The sequence below is a fragment of the Myotis lucifugus genome, unplaced genomic scaffold (assembly GCF_000147115.1).
Source record: "Myotis lucifugus unplaced genomic scaffold, Myoluc2.0 scaffold_687, whole genome shotgun sequence".
Taxonomy (NCBI): Eukaryota; Metazoa; Chordata; class Mammalia; order Chiroptera; family Vespertilionidae; genus Myotis; species Myotis lucifugus.
In genome coordinates, this window is record NW_005871735.1 from 161,823 (window position 1) to 177,457 (window position 15,635).

Below are 15,635 nucleotides of genomic sequence, written 5' to 3' on the forward strand. Positions count from 1 at the left end.
CAGGCCCGGAGGGCGCGGAGCCCGCGGCGGGCTGTGTGCAGTGAGGGCTGGCGGGCCAGCGGACCCGGCGGGAAAGGGAATCCCCGAAGCCCCTTCCTCCGACGGGAGACCCGCCCTGGGGGTAGGAGGTCTTCTCCGCTCTCGGCAGCCCGTCTCCGGACTGGTCCTCGTTCATGCCACATAGGTTAACTGCCCTCCCCATCCTTGGTCGCCCCAAGTCCTGCCTCGCTTCCAGTCCCCGACCCCGCTCTCTACTCACTCTGCCCTTGGGCCTCACCACGCTCTCCTCTCTCCAGCGCCCGCCCTCCTCTCCCGCCTTTGCTCCAGCTCCCGCCCTCCGGTGCCACTTCGCCCCGCCCCGCGCTTCTGCGCACGCGCGACCCCTCCCGCGCGGCACCTGGGAGGGCTGAGTCCCTCCTCCCGGGGCGGCGGCAGCGTCAGTTGGCGCCAGGGGCTCGGCCGCCGGCGTGGGCCCCGCGCTCCCGGGTCAGGGCGCGACAGGAGGGCTAGTACCGGGGCGGTGACGCCGCGAGAGCCGGCCAATGGGCAGCGGGGCAGGGCCAGCCCTGGCCGTTCGAACGGGCGGACCGGGAAAGGGCGGGAGGAAAGAGCCAGCAGTTAGTGGGAGGGTGCGCCAGCCCCGTCCTTGGGCCCCGGTTCCGACCCCTCAGGGTGGCCTGTGGATGGCCAGTGGGCGCACCTCCAGGTGTGGACAGGGGGTAAGGGTATGGGAGCTGAAAGCCACCCAGACCCCAAGGTACGGCTTAAGGAGAAAAGAGGTGGCGCTCGCCCTGCAAAACGCACAAATGCTGGGTAGAGTGGACAGATCCACAGTTTCCATTTTTACAGATAAGAAAAATACCCTCCTTGGGCAACTGCTAACAAAACCTTTATTTAAGGAAAAAAAAAACACACAAAGCTTTTCTTTATTTGATAGGCCGGGGTAACAGGGCACCACCCCTACCCCAATAAAGCATCCCTCGGCCCTACTTCCACCCCCGGAAGATCTGGTTCTGTCTTCATTTCCTATTGGCCTGGGCAGTACCAATAACACACTGGTTCACCTGTGGGCACAGGGGATAGACAGAATACAAAAGTGTTCAGAGCAACCAAGAGACTCGGTTTCCGAAGATCATTCCCCAACCCCAATATTAGGGCTGCCCTCAGAGAACACTGAAGTAAGGCTCTAAGGACAGGTTCACGCTGGCCTCAGTTACGGTCAGTTCTCCACTAGGCCTCCTGGGACTGGAAGAGGTGAAAAGGCCTAGAACAGATGCAGGTCCTGAACGGGAGCAGAGACAGGAGGAGCTTTCATTTCTAGCCCTCCCACCACTAATGTTTAATAAGCTAAATAGAACAATAACATTTAGGGACCAAGGAAAATCAATGATTTCAAGTCTAGAGCAGGAAATGTACAAGATGAACCTGGAATAAAGACTACGGGGGACCCGTTTAAAGGACATAGCCAAAGTGAAGTAGCACACAATGGACAAAGATGTATAATTTGCACATCAGAAAGAATGACACCTGCAAAGGACACGTATCAAATACATAAGCATCTGTAAAATGTTAACTCCTGACGAAAACTCACTGGTCACCTTTAGAAGTTGCCTGGGTATCAATTTATAAAACTGAAAATTGATAAAGAATCCTGCATTTATCCTGCCTTTCCTACATGGACTGAATTTCAGAGTAACCAAATAGATGGGAAGTATTTTACAGAAGAATCTGGACTAATAAATGTAGAACTGAGAAAATTAGAAAATCACCATTTTAACATTCCCTAATAAGACCTGGGTATGATCCCTGCTTGATAAAATCACTAGGTGAAAAAGTCGATCTGAGTTCTTACTGGATAGATCAGGCCGACAACACCCAAATCCAATGATCAATATTTGTATCATTAAAAGTGGAACAACTAGATATTGGATGCTTCCTGATATGATTTGATAGAAAGTGTACCACTTCATGGAAGTTTACTTGCTAAGAAATTTAAACCCACAACAAAAATTATGGAGGAAAGAGGAAACAATCAGCCAAAATCCAGAATATGGTTATTCTGTAGGACAAATGACCCTATTTCTTCAACAAATAAATACCATCAAAGGGGATGGGGTTAATATAGGTTAAAGAGAGAGTTAAGAGATCATTTCAGCTAAATTATCTGAGTGGCCCTTGCTTTAATCCTGATCAGAACAAGCCTAATGTATAAAAGACATTTCTGAGACAATCAGGTAAACGTAATATATATAAGCTGGGTATTAGAGGATATTAAAGAGTTTATATTGTCTGGTGTTAATGATGTTCATATAACTTTAACTCGATTGCCAGATAGCAAGGGAAATACTGATCAAAGCAAAAGACCAGGTAAGGGTGCCAAGGTGGCTGACTACTTCCACGGCAGCAAGAAAGGCTGAAGCCCCAGTGGAGCAGGAGGGCACACCTGACCAGAGACCCTGAAAAAAGCCAGAACCCATCGCCGGCTACAGCCTCAGGAAAATGAGTGACCGGAGAAAAGAAATGACCCTTTCAGAGGCAGGCAGTAAAAACACTTTCTAACTTAATTCTAGTGGAGGGAGTATAAGTATCCTAGAGCAGCAGTCACCAACCGGTGGTCCACAGGCCACTGGTAGTCCATGAGTTCTGAAAGGTTGGCAACTGCTGTCCTAGAGAATTCATGGCCATGGCCACAGCTGACCCTCGTGTAGTTTGGAGCCTGAACTCACACTATTTGGAATGGTTTGAAAAACCTCTGGGTCTCTTTTGATCCAGCAATCGCATTTCAAGGCATCCTTCCCTAGATAGTTAGATGTAATTAAACAAATAGGAAATGACATACATACAAGACTAGTCAACATGGCCTTGTTTGTAATAAAGTGTGGAAACAGTCTAAGTGCCCAGTAGAGGGAACTGGTGGATAAACTTTAGTCCTTCTACACAGTTCCTAGGCAGATGTGAAAACAACGGGATGATCTCTGTGTGCTGGTGGGGAGTAATCGTGAGGCTGTCTCGTTAAGCAAAACAAAATGCAGAATAACATATATAAGAGAGAGAGGGAGAGAAGTCTTTTATATAAGGAGGAGGGACATTAGAATAAATAAAATGATAGATAATAAAAATGACAGGTGGGGAAAATAAGGTGGATAGGGGTAGTGTATAGCTTCCTATGCAGTTTACCTATTTTTAAAAACTTAATTAAAAATCCCCAAAAGCCAATATTTACAAATCTATCTAGATGGGTGTGTGCTGCAGATGACTAGCCATTATAAGTCCTTTCTGGATGAATGTGCCCTGGCCTAAGGACAGAAGGGGTGCAGATGCAGAAACCCTCAGTCACCCAGGGGTCCTGACAGGGCCTGGGCTTGGTGGTAACCACACCTTAGAGGCAAAGCGGAGGGAGTTGAGGGACTCAGAGACGTTCTCTTCTAGGGGAGAAATGTTCACAAACATGAGCCTGTGGAGAGAGGAGAGGGGGGTCCAAACCCCAGCATTAGTGGCCGTGTGGAGCCTGGACCAGGTCTCTACTGTTTCCCCGTTCCCACCTGACCCCAGCATTACAGTCCCCATACCACCCCTCCCACCTGCCCCTTTCACTCACATCTTAGCGCTGCCCCCCAGAGAGTTCTGCAGCAGGTAGGTGAGCTTGCTGTTCCGGTACGGTACATGGGACTCCTAGGAGGTTGAGGGGGACCAGTGATTAGGACTGGACAGGGTTCAGCACAGTCAGCCCCAAGTCCCACCTGCCCCAACCCCATTCCCACCTTGTTGCTCAAGGCCATGATGACGAGCCCCAGCGTGGACAGGCTGCTGTTAATGGCCTGTGTTTCCCGAAGGCGTTCCCGCTCCCCAGGACCGAGGGCTAAGCCAGGGTCTAGCCGCTCGCTCCCGGCCAGGTCCACAAGATTGAGGGGGGCCGCACACTGCAGGCCTCGCCCCGCGTGCTCCCCAGAGATCTGCAGCTGGAACACACTATGGCTGCGTGATGACCGCTCATTCTGGGCTGTGCGGGCTACAGCCCGGTTCTGGCGGGCCAGAAGGAGCAGAGTCTCCACCTGGGAGGGAAGAGCAAAGGGCAACAGCAGGCAGGAAGTCAGTACAGAGCGATGTCAGCAATGGCAATGAACATGAGTCAGCACCTGCCCTCTGGGAGCTTTCTTTCTAGCCAGCGAAGAGACAAATAAGTAAAATAGACAACATGTCTGAGAGTACGAAGGAGTAAAATGAAACAGAAAAATAAGGAGTGTGTAAGAGTGAAGTGAGGACTGCAACTTTAGACAGGATGGCGGGATCTTCAGGCAGTGAGGGAGCACGCCATTCCAGAGGCAAAAGGAAGCAGAGAGCACCACGACCCTAATGGGATCAGTGTGACTCGTGGGCTCAGGAATGAGCTAGAACATGGCTCCAGCATAGTGAGCAAGGAGAGCAATAAGAAGTGAGGTGAGAGGCAGTGGGCAGGGGGCCAGCGACAGCACTGCTTCAGCAAGGGCCTCTCTCCTCCCTGCTCCGCGGTTATGAAGGCAGACCCACCCCAGTCCCCAGCCCACACTGAATAGGCAACTGATCCTCACACCTTCCCTTCCCTTCCCTTCCTCCACCTCCATCTCACGTCGCCGTCCACTCCTCCCCATTTTCCAGCCACAGTGCCATCAGTGCTTACCTCTTTCTCACAGGAGACAGGAACATAGCGGGCATTGGTGACAGTAAGCTCCTCACTCCTTGGCCCTGCCCGGCGAATCTCGCACTCACCCCCCTGGCCCTTCCGGGTCCCGGTGGCCAGGAGGTCTCGGACAGTCTCATTGTAGATCTCTACGTAGCTTGCCACAAAGCTATAGGTCCAGCCCTGGCCGCTCAGCTCTTGGGCTACAGAGAACAGGTGCCGCAGGGCCCTAGGAATTAGCCCCTCCACCTGGGGGTCTCCCCCAGGCCCACCCTCCATTGTGAAGGTCTTGCCGCTTCCTGTTTGGCCGTAGGCAAAGATGCATACTGGGTAGCCATCCAGGGCTGACTGGACAAGCATGGCAATCTCCTCAAACACTTCGTCCTGTCCACTCCCTGGCGGGAATACCCGGTCAAAGGAGAAGTCGTGGCGAGTTGGGGGGGCTGGCACCCCACTCAGGGTCCCACGCCGCTCATCACACCGGAGGAGGCTGAGGTGGGTTGGAGGATCAGAGGGCCCAGCAGGGCCTGAGGGAAACAGGAGGAAGCCAGGGGGTGGGGTGGGCTCCCCTGGAAGGACAGGGCGGACCCGACAGAACACACGGATGTTGCCTTTGAGCTCCTGTAGCTGGTTGTGTAGTCGCCGGCGCTCCATCTCTAGCCCATGGAGACGTTCTTCTCGCTCAGCCAGTAAGGTCGCCTGGGCTGCAGCCTCTTGGCGCAGAGATGCCACCTCCGCTTGGCTACCTGACAGGGCTGCTTCTGATGCCTGAAGCCTCCTCTGCCCAGAACAAAAGAGAGGGCAAGATAAAGCAAGAATCAGAACAAGTCATGATAGGGTGGGAGTGGAGGTGGGGTGGCCCCTGCCTCCAATGACTTCACAGTCTGGTAAAGAAGGAGATAAGAAATGGGAATCACGGTAGGGGAACAGGAGGCAATGGGCACATCCAGAAGAGGCACAGGAAGATGATGTCTAGGCTGACACCCTAAAGGATAGGAGTGAGCCAGGGGAAGGAGAGAATACAGAAAGAGCATCCCACAAAGAGGGATGCGCAGATGCAAAATCCCCGGAGCGAGAATGGAATCATTTAAGAGACTGCAAGTCATTCAATCTAGTGAATGGACATGTGAAGAGGGAGAAAAACGCATGGGGATTTTTGATGAGGAAAGATACAGAAAGAAAGGCGATGGAGGAATAGGGGAGGCATAGATTGGAGAAGCTATGAAAACAGGGTGGGGGTAAGGGGGAGAGATCAACCAAAGGACTTGTATGCATGCATATAAGCCTAACCAATGGACACAGACAACAGGGGGGTGAGGGCATGAGTGGGGTGGGGGTGGGGGGGCAATGGGAGGATAAGGACACATATGTAATACCTTAATCAATAAAGAAAAAAAAGGAAAGAAAACAGAGGGGTAAAGAAGGGTAGAGGAAAGCCCTGGCTGGTGTGGCTCAGTGACCTGGCTGGTGTGGCTCAGTGAGTTGGGCATCGTTCCATTCCCAGTCAGGGCATGTGGGCTCGATTCCCAGTAGGTCCCCAGTAGGGGGCATGCAGGAGGCAATCAATAGATGTTTCTCTCCCTCTCCCTTCCTCTCTCTCTAAAAAAAAAAAAAATCAATAAAAAAATCTTTGGGAGGAAAAAAACAATCTTTTTTTTTTTTTTTTTAAGAAGGGGAGAGGATATAGGTACGCTGCTGGACAGAGGTGGTCAGGGATTCTAAGCCCAAACCTGGAAAGCAGGAGCAGCATTTGGTGAGAAGCTGGTCCTTACCTCCTGCTCCTCCAGCCGGGTGGCCAGTTCCCTCCGCTCCGCCTGCAATCCCAACTGTTCTTTCTGGAGCTCTTGCACCAAGCCCTCCTGCGTGCCCAGCCGCTCTTCCAGCTCCAGGACACGGGCACTCAGGTTCCCCAGCTCCTGTTGGCCCTGCTCGGCCTGGGCCCGTACCCTGGCCAACTCCCCTTCTAGTGTCTTGCGTTCTGCTCCCAGGGCCGTGGCTTGCTGCTGGGCCTCCCTGAGCTGGTCCCGCAGCTGTTGGTTCTCCTGGTCCAAAGTCTGAGTCCTCTCACGGTAGCATTTCAGCTCTGCATTTCGGTCACATAACTGACCCTTTAAGTCCCAGGCTGGACGTTTGCCGGGTTTCTTCCCTCCCAGCTTAGGAGGAGCAGCTGCTGCTAAGATGGGCACAGAAAGGACCAAGGTCAAGTCTTGGTTCCCTATCTCTCCTCCCTCTTAACCTTTAGGGCCTCCACACCTGATGCTACATCTCCTTCTCCTCCAGACAGGGAAGAGACAGATGGATTCTTCTGGGCACTCACCACCTCCCCTTCCCTATCCCAGCCTCTCACCCAGCAGTCATGTTTGCCACCTACTGTCAGGCTTCTGGGCAGGAACAGCGGGGCCCGCCTTCTGAGTCTTCAACACTAGAGAATTGGGGAGGTGACATCAGCACAGTGAACTTCCACCTCCTTCATTCTCCCTTTACATGTACCCCCAACCCCTGCTCAGCCCATAGGGCTCTTAAGGGCTAATCACCTGGGGCAACGGCTGTGGAACATCGCGGGCCTGTCTTCTTGGGAACTTTTGGAGCTGTCAGGAAATGGGACAGAGGAAAAGAGCTATCACTCTCAGGGTGACATGTACTCTGGCTGGGCGACGGGCAGAGCAGTTGCTTTTACTGAGGATTAGAAACTAGAAAACTTTCCTCTTCCGCTAGGTCTGGCCAACTCCTAAAGATATCCTTTCCCAGGACCAGAAATTACTGAGCACGCTAAGAAACAAGCTGGACCAGGAGAAGCAAAGAGAGCAGGGGCAGAACCATGTGAAAAGTGTGCTACATCTATGTAAAAAGATGTTAGGGAACATGTATTCACTTGACTACCCATAGCATAGCCCTGAAGAACACACAGTGGTCCCTAGGGAGGGGAAGTGGGTGGCTGGGGAACAGAGGTAAGAGGGAGACTTTTCAGAAGTATAACAACTTTTGTGCCTTTGAAATTTTGGAACAAGTGAAACATATTCCCTGTTCAAACTAAGCAAAAATTAAAAGAAAAGGAGTTGGAGAGCACTGATCTGTCCACCCCCAGAGCCCACCTGCGGTCTGGCCTTGTGTCTGGGGCACTGTGGTGATGACCGGAGCTCTGTGGTGGGATGTGGCAAACTTGGTCGCTGTGCCCAGGCCTCGTGTCCTTTTCTAGGGAGAGACAAGGACAGGGTCCACAGTTACCCTCCCTGATGGGTTTACATTCTCTCTCTCTCTCTCTCTCTCTCTCTCTCTCTCTCTCTCTCTCTCTCACACACACACACACACACACACACAGAGCTTTCTAAACCCAGCTCACCTTTTCTGGCTCCAAGACATCCTCCATCTGGTCACGCCCCCTCTTAAACCTGCTTCCTGAGAGAGGCAGCCGGGAAGGGGCCTTGACCAGGGGTCTCTTCAACTCTAAGTTACCCTTCACTTCCAACAAAGGGGACCTCTGCTGGGAAAAAAAGAGACACTTAAGACATCACCCTAGAACCCAAATGTCCAAAGACCTCTGCTTTTTGGCCCCCCAGCCTAGTCCTCAACATCACCACCAACATCATTAACTTTGTACCTCTTGTGCCACAGACTATATGGCAGCCAAAAAGCATGGAGGCCCTAGCTGGCATGGCTCAGTGGAAAGAACATTGGCCTGCAGACTGAAGGGTCCCGGGTTCGATTCTGGTCAAGGGCACTTGCCCGGTTGCAGGTTTGATCCCCAGTAGGGGGCGTGCAGGAAGCAGCCGATCAATGACTCTCTCTCTTCATTGATGTTTCTATCTCTCTCTCCCTCTCCCTTCCTCTCTGAAATCAATAATAATAATAATAATAATAATAATGATAATAATAATAAAAAGCATGGAGAAGTGGGAGCAATCTTTAAGGGAGACGCTGGGCGGACTTTGGACTTCAGCTAACTAAGTAGTACTTATATAAGCAGAGAGAAATGGACACTTCTTTTAGAAGGCAAAAACAAACACACACATGGTATGACTGTGAAACCAACACACTCTTTTAGCTAGAGCTGAGAATAGTAAGTAAGGGAGAGAGTGGAAGATAGATAAAGTTGCAGACTGGGTTGGAGGAGCAGGTAACATTTATTAGGAACTGTTTTAAATGCTATATTTGTATCAACTTAATCCTCAGAGCAGCCCAGAGGTGGTACTGATGTAAAATAGCTTGTCATCAGCCAATAAAAGGCAGAGCCAGGGTTAGAATGTAGACAGGCTGTTCTGAAGGCCATGTTTTAACCATTAGGCAAACACTGCCTTGTAGGGCTTTGATGCCAAGCTAAGAAGTTTAGGCTTTAGCCCTGCACACATGGAAAGCCAGACACACTTTCTGATTAAGCATCTGAAAACTATGCAAACGAGCCTATTGTAAAGAATAAGAATGAGCCAGAACCGGTTTGGCTCAGTGGATAGAGCGTCCGCCTGCGGACTCAAGGGTCCCGGGTTCGATTCCGGTCAAGGGCATGTACCTTGGTTGCGGGCACATCCCCAGTGGGGGCGTGCAGGAGGCAGCTGATCAATGTTTCTCTCTCATTGATGTTTCTGGCTCTCTATCACTCTCCCTTCCTCTCTGTAAAAAATCAATAAAAAATATATAAAAAAAAAAAAAGAATAAGAATGAGTTGTAAGTAGGCCAACTTGCGCAGGGAAGACCAGCAAGTAGCTTGGCCAGTTTGGAGACCACCGAAGTATAGAGGCATGAGGTGGGGGCAACGGGAAAGAAAGAACCTCTCCTTTAAGCAGCACAATTCAGGGCCTGGGGATTATGTTCACCCTGGTTATCAGCCATTCTGGTTTGACTAGAACTGAGGGGTTTCTTAGAGGACATGGGAATTTCAGAGCTAAAATTAGGTCATTCCCATGCAAACAGGGACAATTCATCACCCTACTCCTATCCCACCACCAGGAGGGCACTGTGTATAGATCAACTTTTGATTTTCACTAGAGGTAACTTAATTCCAAGGCCAGTCTCTCTCTTCCCTTCAGTTTACTTCATTCATTCAATGTTTACTAAATGCCAGGAAATGATTTAGGTTCTGGAGTAATAGCTATGGTCTGTGCTCTCAAGATGCTCATGGGACAGTCGGAAGGGAAGCATTCGAGATGACTAAAACTTTACTTAGTGCTATCATTAAAGGATCCCAGAGGAGGGGCGTGGGCATCTAGTGTAAATGTGTCAGAGAACACTTCTAAAAAGTATTTTTGGGCAGAGCCTTGAGGGTGAGAAAGAGCTGGCTTGATGGGTTTTGGCCAAGAGCATTCCAGGCAAAAAGCAAGGAAGAATGCATTCAGCAAGTGACACACTGTTCTGTTAAGCTGAACAGAGGAAATTGCATAGAAAGTGGGGAGACGAGAAAAGAGGCAGAAGAGAAAAGACTGTGGTGGTTGGTATGCCATGATAGAGCCTGGAGTTTACTGACGGCAAGAGGGACCCTGTTGACTTTTAGCCAGGAAAATAATATGACTAGATTTGTATGTAAAAAGTGAACTATGAGCAAAGTGAAAAATGAATAGAACTAGAAGATGAGAGGTATCAGAGGCAGACACTGCATCATTCCTTCGTTCACTCATTCAACAAAGATTTTTTAAAACATATATATTTTTATTGATTTCAGAGAGGAAGGGAGAGGGAGAGAGAGTCAGAAACATCAATGAGAGTGTATCATTGATCAGCTGCCTCTTACATGCCCCCCACCGGAGATCGAGCTCACAGCCCAGGCATGTGCCCTTGACCGGAATCGAACCCAGGACCCTTCAGTCCGCAGGCCAACGCTCCATCCACTGAGCCAAACCAGCCAGGGCTCAACAAGGATTTTTGCACTAAGAATTGTTGACAGACTGCTCTGTACCAGGTGCTGTTCTAGGTACTGGCAAGTAATGAACATGAAGTCTCTGCTTCCCAGAGCTTATTTTCTAAGGCAGCCTTTCCAAACTGGGGCACCACAAGAGAACTAAGCTCCACAGAAGACGATCTATTTTCTGTTCTCCCAAGAATGTATACAGCTCTGAAGATTTTAGTTGCTTGAAAGAGAAGTTAATTCATTAGATACAAAGGATGCCTTAGGGCCGTGGTCGGCAAACTGTGGCTCGCGAGCCACATGCGGCTCTTTGGCCCCTTGAGTGTGGCTCTTCCTAAGCCTTAGGAGTACCCTAATTAAGTTAATAACAATGTACCTACCTATATCGTTTAAGTTTAAAAAATTTGGCTCTCAAAAGAAATTTCAATTGTTGTACTGTTGATATTTGGCTCTGTTGACTAATGAGTTTGCCGACCACTGCCTTAGGGCATTAGAGCTTAGTTCTCAAGGAACTCAGTAGAGAGGAGCCCTCTAAGAGTCTAAGTCAGGCGTGTCAAATGCGGCCTGCCAGGTGCAAGTTTGACATGCTTGGTCTATGCTACGTAGAAATCCATCTGAGAGAAGGCCAACGAGGAGCTGCATTACATGAAACCAAGCACAGTAGTTCCCCTGGCCCCCGTTATCTGCAGGAGATACTTTCCAAGATCTCCAGTGGGTGCCTGAAACCTCACACAGTACTGCATCCTATATATACTATGGTTTTTCCTATACACACATACCTATGATAAAACTTAGAGATTAATAACTATAACTAGGAAGCAGAGCAATTTTAACAACATCCTATATAATAAAAGCCTAATATGCTCAGTGTCTGGTCGACCAATCGGTCGGCCGTTCAACCAATCAAAGCATAATATGCTAATGATATGCTAACGTTGCTCAACCACTCACTATGATGTGCACTGACCACCAGGGAGCAGATGCTCCCACCCGTAGGTTAGCTTGCTGCTAGGGTCCAGCTGATAGGAGTTGGACATGCCCTGGAGCCCTCCCACGGTCCCTCCCTGGCTGGCCCATCTCCTGCATCTCTCCCCAGTCTCTCCCCGGCCCCGATCGTGCACCAGTGGGGTCCATGGGCCTGGCCTGCGCCTTCTCACAATCCGGGACCCCTCAGGGGATGTCGGAGAGCCAATTTCAGCCCGATCCCACAGGCCAGGCCGAGGGACCCCACTGGTGCATGAATTCATGCACTGGGCCTCTAGACTATAATAAAAATTTTGTGAATGGCTTTGGAGTCATCACTAAGTAAAATAAGAATAACTTGAACACAAGCACTGCCATACCCTGACAGTTGACCTTATAACCGAGATGGCTACTAAGTGACTAACAGACAGGTGGCCTACACAGCATGGATATGCTGGACAAAGGGATGATTCATGTTCCAGGCAGGACAGAAGGATAGGTATGGACAGAATGGCATGCAATTTAAAACTTTTGAGTTATTTGTTTCTGGGATTTTCCATTTAATATTTTTGGACCACAGGTAACTGAAATCATGGAAAGCAAAATCTTGGATAAGAGAGACCACTATATTGATCTACCTGGGAGCTGCCTTGGGGGAGAGAGATAGAGGGTAGGCAGTGAGGGAGATGCAGGAGTCCAGGCTGACTCCAAGATACCTGCCGTGGTTCCATTAATAAGGATCACAGGAGGAAGAGCTGGTTTTGTTTTTAATCAAACTTTTCATGATAAAGTCATTGTAGATTCACATGCAGTTGTAAGAAATAACACGGAGAGATCTGAGAGTACCTGAAGGACTACTTTGGGAAGTTCAGCTTTGGCAAAGTGACTTTGAACTACCTGTGATACAAATACATATATTCACGATACTCACAGCAGAGCATCACTAGAGAAAACTCTGAAACCACCTGATACCCTGGCTTCTTACATTTTAGTTTATTGGTCTTTCCTTACGTTAGATTGTGAGCATCACATGAACACATCTGTTTTGTTCACAACTGTATAACCAGAGTATCTAGTACCATGTCTGCTACGTAGCACGGCTCAGTACATTTTTAAAGGAATAAAATCAGATGTCTATTAGTAGAATACTTAAATTGCACAACATCCAAATCATTGGCTTACTAGTACATACACATAAAGGGGGGAGGGTCCCATCACCTGCAGAAATGTACCCAAAAAATATTTCTTTAAATTTTCCAAGGTCAAACACCATATATATAATTTATAACCAGTGCCCTTCAGTCTCTCTACTACCAAAGGCCTACCACCCAGGAATTGGTGTGGGTTCAGAAAATGTGTTCATAGGTTTATTCAGTTCAGGACAACTCCAAGAGTACAGTGTTTATTTTTCTCCCATCTATAAAGCTAGACACAATGACTCTCAGCTTTGTACAATTAGCATGAGCACTTAACCTATAAAAACAGATATTCAGCCCTCGCAGTTTGCTCAGTGGTTAGAACGTGGCCCAAGGACTCACGGGCACCCACATAGGTTGCAGGCCCATCCTCAATCCGGGGTGGGAGGCAACGAATCATGTGTCTCTCACACAGATGTTTCTCTCTGTCTCTCCCCCTCCCTTCCACTCTCTCTAAAAATCAATGAAAAAAATATCCTTGAGTGAGGATTAAAAAAATAAACGGAAAAACGAAATATTCACCAAGCTCCTAAAGCCACTACTCGGCGCCTAACGCACAAGACGCCAGCCCCTCGCCGAGTCCGACCGTCAGCAATCCCTCCTTCCCTGTCGCCTCTACACCGTCACCTTCTATTCTCCCTGGGTCATTCCGATCAGTAGGCAACACGCGCTGCTATTTCTTCCAGCCTCACAGCTTCTTGACTCTGCTTTTCCTGCCAGCTACGCCCTTTTCTGCTGCCTCCTGCAGCAAAACGCTTCAGAAGTCTTGCCTGTTGGTACTCACTGTGCCCAATTTCTCTCCTAAATCGTCCCGATCACTCGGGGCCGCACAGACCTTCGTCCTCCAAGTAGGCCGGGGCGGGGGCTCGTCAGCACCGGGGGCGGCCGTCGGCCCCGCGGCCCCGGGCGGGAGACCCACGCCGGCCCTACTCACCTGCGGCTCCATGACCAGCTCCCGCCACACGTGCCAGGGGGCGCGACGAAGGGAACAGGGCGCCGCGGCTCCCGGGACCTGCGTTCCCTCGCCCGCTCGCGACGCAGAGCACGGGCGCTCCGCGCTGCGGCAGCCACCCAGCCCGCGCCACACCCGCCACTTTTGAATTCCAACGGCCGTTGCCACACTCACCTCGCTCCGCACGCAGGGGCCAATCGTCGCCGCCGCCACAACCGAGGGCCAATCGCAGCGCCCTCCGCCTCCCGAGGCCACACCCGTCGGGCCGGCGCCTTCCCCTGCCAGCTTGGCCGGCGGGTTAGTCCCACTTCCGGCCGCACGTCTCTAACCCCCGCTCCCCCGCGGCGGTCGCGCTGGGCTTAGGCAGGCTACCGCCGCCGCCCGCTACGTCAGACGAGGCCTGCACACGCCGCGCGAACGTCACCGCAGTGGGGGGCGGGACGCTGGAGGACAGGAACCACGCGTGCGCACACTAGGTCCGATGCGGGCGCGGGCGGGACGAGCGCCCCTAGCGACTGCAGCAGGGAGCGCACTCGCGCCCGCGGATTCGGCCACTGGCCCCGGAAGTGGGAGCGGCGCCCTCGCGCGGCTGTGAGAGGCCGCGTCAGCCCATTCTCTGGTCTTTCGGGCATTTCTAACCAAATTTAGGGACCAGGGCTGCAGCTTGTCGCTTGGGGATTCGCGACAGTGGGGATTCGAGGCTCAGAGGAGGACTTTTTTCTGCAGACTCCTCACTAGACCTCCTCCGTACCTGGATGCCGATTTAGGGCCGCCAGAGCCTCGAACCCACGGTGGGGTCGCTGCTTTCATGTATGGGGTCTTTTATGTTTTTCAGACTAATCTGCACGTGCATTGTCTCCATTTACTAATCACCAAGTTAACTGAGCTCTTACTACGTGTCGAGTGCTTCGCACATCTTACCTGCAAGCTAGCTGAAGGGTTAGAGAGGTTAAGTATGTCAGCCCTAAAAAGCAGTTGAGTCAAGCGTTCACTCGGGAATCTAAGAATTGCAATTCCTGATTCAGGCAGAAACCAAACAGTATCCTAATTACAGGGTGAAAGCAAGCGGTTTTCGTGAGAAAAACGGACTAATTACATGAGATGAAAAAAATGTCCTGTTGGTGCTGACGAGCTGCGCTACTCTGGGCTAGGCAGGATAGGTTACTGCTTCTCTCTTCAGATAGAAGGTCTGTAATCATCAGTCCCTGTGATCAGGATGTCCAATTTCCTGCTGACTTTATGTTTGTACACAATAGTGATTGATTTTCTTGAAATAAAATTTAAAAAAAACAATAATGATTTAGCCCAGTCCAAAGTTTCAAGGACCAAGACAAGCAATGCAGTTCCTCTAGAATGGTTGCTCTGGCTCCATTTAAAAATGTCTCAAAAAAAAATGGGGGGCTCCATTTGTGTCATTTCACAAGAACAGAGTCACTAACTGTGAGTGGATCTAGATCCATTAGCTTTAAATACAAGCTCTATCTGTTCTCTCGGGCCACCTGTAACTACCTTGGTAACAAAAACCTGTGAATACTTTGCAGCGTGGTTCTACTACATTTAGTCATCGGAGTTTCCGACCAACCCTGGCGGTAGTCAGAACAGGGATTTAAGACTGAACGGCAGAGGACTTGGTACATAATTGGAGACTGACAGAACCAAAACTCAAGCCACCTACCCTCTAATCCAGTGCTTTAACTTGAATTCACACCTGCTTGTGGAGGAGAGCTGCCTGTGAGAAGAGGAGTGAGGAGTGAAGAAGGAAACTGGAGAAGCCCAACACTTAATGGATGGGTAGGGAGGGAGAACTGAGAAAGGAAACCTGAAAAGGAATGTATAGCAAAAGGCATTTATCAAAGTTAAAAACAACACACACACATGTTAGGAGAAATATGGACCCTTACAGCGGTTCTCAACCTGTGGGTCGCGACCCCTTTGGCAGTCGAACGACCCTTTCACAGGGGTCGCCTAAGACCATTCTGCATATCAGATATTTACATTACAATTCATAACAGTAGCAACATTACAGTTATGAAG

At 50.2% G+C, this 15,635-nt stretch overlaps 1 protein-coding gene across 4 annotated transcripts; it reads right to left on the reverse strand.

Annotated features, from left to right (window-relative positions):
• Positions 1-867: 867 nt before the first annotated feature.
• KIFC1 (kinesin family member C1) lies at positions 868-13,733 on the reverse strand. Of its 4 annotated transcripts, none has more exons than XM_014447619.2 (11): positions 13,584-13,733; positions 7,998-8,138; positions 7,750-7,849; positions 7,192-7,245; positions 7,029-7,079; positions 6,430-6,827; positions 4,658-5,437; positions 3,762-4,052; positions 3,599-3,672; positions 3,379-3,454; positions 868-1,064 (listed from the first exon to the last, which is right to left on the reverse strand). In XM_014447619.2, the coding sequence occupies exons 1-11, from the start codon at positions 13,593-13,595 to the stop codon at positions 1,020-1,022; spliced, it is 2,022 nt and encodes a 673-aa protein (XP_014303105.1). In that variant the 5' UTR covers positions 13,596-13,733; the 3' UTR covers positions 868-1,019. The 4 variants fall into 4 exon arrangements, with proteins under 4 accessions (XP_014303105.1, XP_014303104.1, XP_014303103.1 ...); XM_014447618.2 differs by having other exon boundaries at positions 874-1,064; positions 6,430-6,830; positions 7,998-8,135; XM_014447617.2 differs by having other exon boundaries at positions 874-1,064; positions 6,430-6,830.
• Between the last annotated feature and the right edge of the window lie 1,902 nt (positions 13,734-15,635).

Excerpts from the sequence above, each read along its gene's own strand:
- KIFC1 (XM_014447617.2), bottom strand. Across the intron at positions 7,246-7,749 it reads GACACAAGGCCAGACCGCAG|CTCCAAAAGTTCCCAAGAAG; the intron begins GTGGGCTCTGGG and ends ATTTCCTGACAG. Across the intron at positions 1,065-3,378 it reads CCCTCCGCTTTGCCTCTAAG|GTGAACCAGTGTGTTATTGG; the intron begins GTGTGGTTACCA and ends CTGTGCCCACAG.